Below are 6,887 nucleotides of genomic sequence, written 5' to 3' on the forward strand. Positions count from 1 at the left end.
AACACCTTCTCAGAGAAGGCCCCACATTTCCCACTTTAACACCTCAGCCAGCCAGGGTGTGGCTGAAAAGCTTCTGTCATCTGTGAGATTTCCCCCCAGATAACTAATAAAGCAAATTGTTCCATCCATGCAGGCCCACAGGCAGATGTGCTACAAGGAGCTTAGCTAAGAGGCACGAGGCAGGTCCCGAGCTCTCCATCGGTGCTTCCTTCCCCAGAGGAGCCTGTCGGGGACCCAGGTGCTGGAGCTCAGAGGGCCAAGGCACACCCGCCTGGCTGGACCCTTCATGTTTCTTAAGGTCCCATGCTGCTTACTTGCACACTCAGGTAGAGCCTGCGGGGGCTCCCGGGGCCAGTGCAGTCCACGCTGAGGGCTCGGCACTGAGCTAGGGCTGGGTGGGCTGCAATTCGGGCACCAGAGTCTTCGTCACCACTGGCTGGGGTATCTCTTCCACGCCCTGTCCCAAGACAGAAAAGATACGTGAGATGCTTGGACCCCTGGGCAGGGCCGCAGCTGAGCGTGGCTTGCACACACTCCAGCCAACCCAGGCCCAGCCAGGAGGGACGCACATGCTCTCACACGCCTGCCAGCACAGAGGGAAGGCCTGGCACTGGGCAAGGGCCGTACGCCTTTCTTACCAAAAGCCGCCCCTAGATGCTCTACAGGAGGGCACCCAAGTCCCTTTGGGGGCTCTCCTCCCCCACAGTGGCTTTGGGGGCTGGCACTTGCTCATGAGGGCCCTCTGCAGAAAGCAGCAGAAGGGAGCAGTACCAACCTGGCCACACTAATCCTCAGCGGAGGTGCACCCCAGGGCCGAGGCTTTATTCCCTGGGCTGCCTCTAGGTGGCAATTTCTCTATTGCCTTCACTAAGACCAACCCAAAGCTGGGTGGCCTGGTCTGAACTGCCTTCAAAAGCATATTCAGGACCAGCTAAGGTGCATCCCCTCCTGCCTCTGACACATTGCCTCCCTCAGCAGACGGGGGCGAGGGCTGACTGTGGCACCGACACCCCATCCACCCCACTTCAACCTTCCACCACAGCCTGTGGAGCCAGATGGGGCAGGGTGGGAGGAGGGCTCGCCTCACAGCGGCAAGTGGCAGAGCCACCACCTTGGGGTGTGATGACATGATGAGTGCCAGCCATGGGCCAAGTGCTTCCCAGGCCTTAAATGCCCTTCTTGATCCTCAGTTTCCTTGTCAATAAAATGGGGATAAAGAACTAAACCACAGTCCTGTAGTAAGGACAAAATGGGTGACACACATAAAGAGTTCACACGGTGCCAGGTGAGGGCTGAGGGCCCCAGGGGCAACCAGGCTGGCCGAGTCCCTATGCAGGGGCAGGCACTATCTTAGCATTTCACACCTGGGATTTCATTTGGCCTTTGTCTTACATGTTAAAAGTGGATGGAAGTCTGTAGTCATATTGTCCTCATTTGATAGACCTACATGCACGCGCACGTGCACACGCGAGACTGGGAGGCACTATGCAGAAGGTTTAGTGACAAGCTCAGACCGGCGTCATTTCATTGTGCTTCGCTTTATTGCTCTCCACAAATGTTGCGTTTTTTACAAATCGAAGACAAGACCCTCCACCAGCAAAAGGATGACGACTCGCTGTCCTGCGGTGCTCGCGTGACTGTGGTGGTCGGGAACCGGCAATATCTCCAAGGTATGCTGTAGATTTTTATTTTCTTGTTTATAGTTTTCTGTGTTTTTGATCTTGGTTTTTGCTTTTTCGTTTTTCAAGAGAACATTTTTGGTTTCTTGCTTTCTTGGTTCTTTTTCTTTTTTTTTCTTTTTTTTTTTTTTTTACCAGAAAAGCAATACTTGTTCATATTCCATTTGTAATCCTTACAACCTTGTGGGGTACAGACCATCTTCAGCCCCTTCCAGACAACCGGGGCCACCTGACCCCGAAGCCCAAGCTTTTCCTGGAGGCCCCCAGGGTCATCCCAGCCTCAATGTCCCCTGCAGAGAGACCTGGGAGGGCATCGCTCTGGCTGCCCCCGACAGTACAAATGTGGTAGGAGAGAGGAAACCTAACAGGATTTGGCCGTGTGCCCTCTCTGCGCCTCAGTTTCCCCTTCTGTACTTTGAGGGGCTTAGACCTGATGGCCTAGAGGGATTCTGCCAGCTCAAACAGGCTAGTAATCTAAACCCTTTACCCCGTAGGTCAAGAGCAACAGACGGCAAACACCTGAAAGCATCTCGTCCGAAGACACCTCTCTCCCCTAACACTTTTGGGATGACCTGCCCAAATCGAACTTGGAAGAGGGTCAAGGGCAGCTCCCCAGACAATCCAGCCTCCACCCAGAATCAGAGTTGCCACTTACTTCTTGAAGTTGGAGGCACCAGGGGATAGAACCCAGAAAGGAGAGCTGGTGTTGACAGCTTCCCCGGGGGGCAGCGGGGGCCCAGACGCGGGGACTCCTTCACTGCCCACCTGCTGTCCCTGGCCCCTGCAGAAGCCACCCTGGATGGCATCTAAAACTGAGAGCACAGCACCCAAACGCTGCCCGGCCGGGCTCCAGAGCAGCTTCATCTACTCCTCCCGCCACCCGTGGGCCACCGCAGGCGGGATCAAGTGTCAGCGGAGCGCCGGGCGCCAGGCAGCCACTTCACCTACCTTGTTTACCAGCCTCGGGCAGGAATCGGAGAGAGAAGCAAAGGGAGAGCCCGAGCGCTCCGCCAAGGACGGGTGGACCGGAGCTACCCCGACCCGGCTGGGCCGGGACCGCGTGCCTGTTGGCGGCGTTCTCTGTGCTCTAGGGACTGCGTTCAAGTACAACTCAGCGTCTGCGACTTCTCTCTGTACAGACAGCGCAGGGCAGCAGCCCCAGCGAGATTGACGCCCTGACTCCACGCCCGGCTTGCCGGCTGCTGCCGGACCCTGTAATTTACCTGACAGCTCTGACTGAGCCTAGGAACTTGCGAGAACCCCTGCTCTCATCTCTGGTATCAGGAGGAAGGAAGGGAAATAAAGAGGCATTTTAAAAATGCGGACTCACCAGTTCTCAACCTCCCCGGGCCGGTGTGTGGGAAAGGGCGGGAGGCCGGGCTGGCTGGGGCGGGGCGAGCCATCCCGGGCTCCAGCTCTGGCTCCGGGGCCCGGCCCACTCTCCAAAGGCCGCGCAGCGAGGGCGTGGCTCCCAGGTTCCAGGTCCGGCGAGACTGGACCATGGCCCGGGGCTCAGCAGCCTCCTCTGGGCGCCCGGCAGCCTGAGGAGAGAGCAAGGGAACAGATTGAAGACCCCCGGCCAGCAGCGGGGCAGGTCTGAGCCTTTTAGAGGGTCTGGGCCAACTGAATGTCCCCCCAAGGACCCCTGGGGGGCTCAAGGGAAGAAACAGGGCCTGCCACAATTTTGGGGTGTTTGTTACCAAGTAGAGAGGCTCAGAAGTAGGCAAGGAGCCCTACTTCTGAGTAGGGCTGTGTGTCTGCAGCACGATGTGGAAGCCCCACATCTCAGCCCCTCCACTTAGGAGCCTGGTAGCTTAAAGACACACCAGGTCACGACCCCACATGAAGGAAGTGCCGGTCAATACCCGCCCCCCTCCATAAATCTAATCAGAAGAGGCCCTGACTGTGGCCAGCGACAAGTTAGATATACATATCAAATTCTCTTACAAGTTAGATATACATATCGAATTCTCTTAAAGTCAGCTCATTCGCATATTCAAACTAGACTTCACTCCAGCCTTACAACCAGCAGGCAACAGGCTAGGAACTGAGATACAAAGATTCATTCATTCTTCATTTGATAATTATTTAGCCAGGGCCTGCTATGTGCCAAGCGCTTGCCAGGGGTACTCTTTGATCAGGAGAAACGTGGCCTCAAAGCTCTCTGTGAAGAGGGAGGTAAATACTTCAACAAACCTTCCTAGTCAAAACAGCCTGCAGGGAGGCACCGGGAGCTGTGGGAGAATGGGGGTGGGGTGGGTGGGGAGCGCTAGCACTGGTCTAGATGGAAAGCCCACAGATCCCTTATAAACCGAACAAATGAACAGCACAGACTTCCAGCATTCAGTGCACTAGTCTTTACTGAGCACCTATTGTGTACAAAGCAGCCTTGAGGGCATTTAAGGTGACCGAGCTATACTCTCAGACTCGGACAGTGATGCCATTTACAGAAGCCAAGTCAGCTCAGAGAGGCAGTGTGGAGTTTGCTTTTGGTTTTAAAATGGAGTTGGAGGCACCCAAGGACTTGCTAATGGTGCTACCTGAGCTGAAGACCACTTCCTCCATTCCTCAGTGCACTGACTCCTTCCTACCAGACACCTATTTGAACAGCGTCCATCTCCCCTGACTCTCTACGGTCCCCAGGGTGGAGCTCATAGAACGTCCATCTTTGCAGCCCCACAGCACCCAGCTACAGCCACACCAAATGCCCAGCGACGGCTTGTTGGTTAAATGCCCGGAAATGAACACACGCCAGGGCTCAAACTGAAACTTGGAAGAGAGCAGGGCTGGAGACGGAGACTCGGAGCTGGGAGGCCACAATTTCACAGGGAGGATACAATCACCAAAGGTCGTGCAAGATGAAAGGCAACCAGGGAGGACAAGTCACTCCTGGAGGGAAGGAGAGTTGAAGAAGGAAGGTGGCAGAAGCACCAGGTAGGTGCAGAATCCTCAGAGGTGACCAGTGAGTGACCTATGCCACAGAGAGGTCAAACTGGAAGAATTTCTGTGGAGCGAGGCAGCGGACAAACCAAGGGATTGGCGGGGGCTGCGGGAAGCTGCCACTTCCTTCTCTTTGGGGAAGTTTGGCTAGGGTGGGAAGGAGAGGCTGAATCGAGAGGATGTGGTATTCAGGAGAGACTGGAGCATGCTGGGTCAACAGAGGGACAGGAATGACTGAAGCATCGAGAGTCAAAAGAAGTAAGAATGCAGGGACAGGTGGCCAGAAGATCTGGTGACCAATGTACACAAAGCCCTGGAAGGACGCCAGGCTCCTGTCTAGAGCCTCGTGGTCTCTGCCTTCCTTGAGTGAAGAAGACAACTTGGAGGAGGAGGCTCCTGGGTGCAGCCTCGCTGGGACAGGGGCAGGGCTGTGGGCCAAAGGATGGGGCAGAGGCTAATCCAAGTATGTGGGCTGGCTCCCCTGAGCTACTAAGGATGGGCCACTGCGGAGTGGAAGGAACCAGGAGGAGCAGCCAGATGCCCCCTTCTCCAGGCTGCTGGGCACACAGCTGGGCACACAAGCTACCCCAACGACCAGCTGCCCGATGGGCAAGGAGGGAGAGATGGGCTCCACCTGCATGTCGAACGGGGCATTGAAGGTCAATTCCAGGGTTGAGGGGAAAATCTTTTAAGGAGATCAGCTAAGTCTGAGGGGCAGGGACAGGAAGAGAAAATATTTCTGTGGCTTTCTGGAAAGGAAGTCAGGGAAGCAGCCGGGAAGATAACAGGAGGAAAGAGGAAGGGTGTGTGCAAGATCCTGAAGAAGAAAAGCAGCTGAATTTAGCAGAGGGGAGCATGAAGGTCAAAAGTATCAAGGACGCAAATAGGTCCAGGCTGGGGCTGCTACCGACCTAGGACTCATGGGGTGGGGCAATGGGGACACTGTATTGGAGTGGCTGTGACCAAAAGCTGGTTCCGAACCCAGCTCTGCCACTTACTACATGTGTGACCTGGGAGAATTACTTTGCCCTTCACTATCTGCATCTGAAAATGAGAACTGTACTTTATGGGGTTGGTATACGGATTAGATAATGCGTATATAAAGTGTTCAGAACAATACCGCCGTATACTAAGAACTCAAAATTTTTATTTTTCAGTGATCTCCCTGTAGGGGTGAGTGAATGCAGAGGGGCTAGCTGTGGGAAAGGGACATTGCCTCTTGGGATTCAGGCCATGGTGGTAGAGCTGCAGCCCTGCACCCCTAGACCAGGGATTTTGCAATGACTGAGGGACAGACTTGAAAATTGCCCAGAGAATGCTGCTGGCGAGGGCTTAGTTTTCCTGGGAGATCAGGGAGAAGGTCAGGGAGCTGGACAGGAGCTGGGACCCTCCCCTACACACAGTCACAGGTCCTGGGTTTTCCAGGACAACCCAGAGTTTAAAACCTCTGCTCCCTAGTGCCCGTAAGGACTGCAGGACTCATCGCCCTGTGTCCCTGAAGTCCAGTCACTGCAAACATAGGGCTCCATTCTGAGGCTGCATTCCTTGCCAATGACTCTCCCTGGCCAAGGAGATGGCTACTTTATCAAGGGCATGGGGAATACGCCTGGGAAAGGTGAGGTGCTCACCCAGACTCGGATGGAGAAAGAATGGGGAGGGAAATGTCAAAGGCCAGGGGTGGCCACTACCCACCACCTCGAGACATCTGTGTTGGGGGTTGGGGGAGTACTTGAGTATTTAAGCACAGCTTCCTCTCTAAAATCTCAAATCTCCCAGGACCAGGCCCTTCGCTGCACCAGAGTTCTGCTCCAACTCAGAACAGGGGGTTGAAGGAGGTGGTTTCTGGCTCGCCTTCCCTGCTGGGACCCCACCCCGCAAGGCTGCCGCTGTCAATCGCTCATTTACCCCGCTGCCCAAGAGCGCACCGGCCGGGGCCCTCCTTCCCAACATCCGGGCTGGCGCACCGCACCCCCGGCCTTACAGGGGTAAGGCGAACAGCCCAGGAGCCCTACGTGGTGGGAGGGCCTGAACCTGCAGCCTTCAAGGGAGCCCCGGCTGTGCAGGGAACCTCCGCAAGGGGAGGGGGCGGCGCTGACGAACACGCGGTTCCCCGGTAGGGTCAGGCTTTCCGGGCCACTGAAATCCGAACGGGGGTCCCGAGGCTGCTCCGATCCTAGCGGACGTGCAGCCCCCATGCCCGGCTCTGGACAAGGTCCTCGGCTCCGGCTGGAGCGCGCGGGGGCCGGCAGGGGGACCGCACGAGGCTGG

At 56.0% G+C, this 6,887-nt stretch overlaps 1 protein-coding gene across 1 annotated transcript in view; it reads right to left on the reverse strand.

The window, feature by feature from the left end:
- Window positions 1–3,215, reverse strand: part of KIFC3 (kinesin family member C3) — a 31,183-nt gene extending 27,968 nt beyond the window's left edge. The window contains exons 1-2 of the mRNA XM_025044602.1: window positions 3,010–3,215; window positions 315–457 (exon numbers count right to left, since the gene is read on the reverse strand). Of these exons, the coding sequence (XP_024900370.1) occupies window positions 315–457; window positions 3,010–3,181 (315 nt within the window). The 5' untranslated portion in view covers window positions 3,182–3,215. The remainder of the gene's footprint in view (window positions 1–314; window positions 458–3,009) is intronic.
- Between the last annotated feature and the right edge of the window lie 3,672 nt (window positions 3,216–6,887).

The sequence above is a fragment of the Pteropus alecto genome, unplaced genomic scaffold (genome assembly GCF_000325575.1).
Source record: "Pteropus alecto unplaced genomic scaffold, ASM32557v1 scaffold123, whole genome shotgun sequence".
NCBI classification, from domain to species: Eukaryota; Metazoa; Chordata; class Mammalia; order Chiroptera; family Pteropodidae; genus Pteropus; species Pteropus alecto.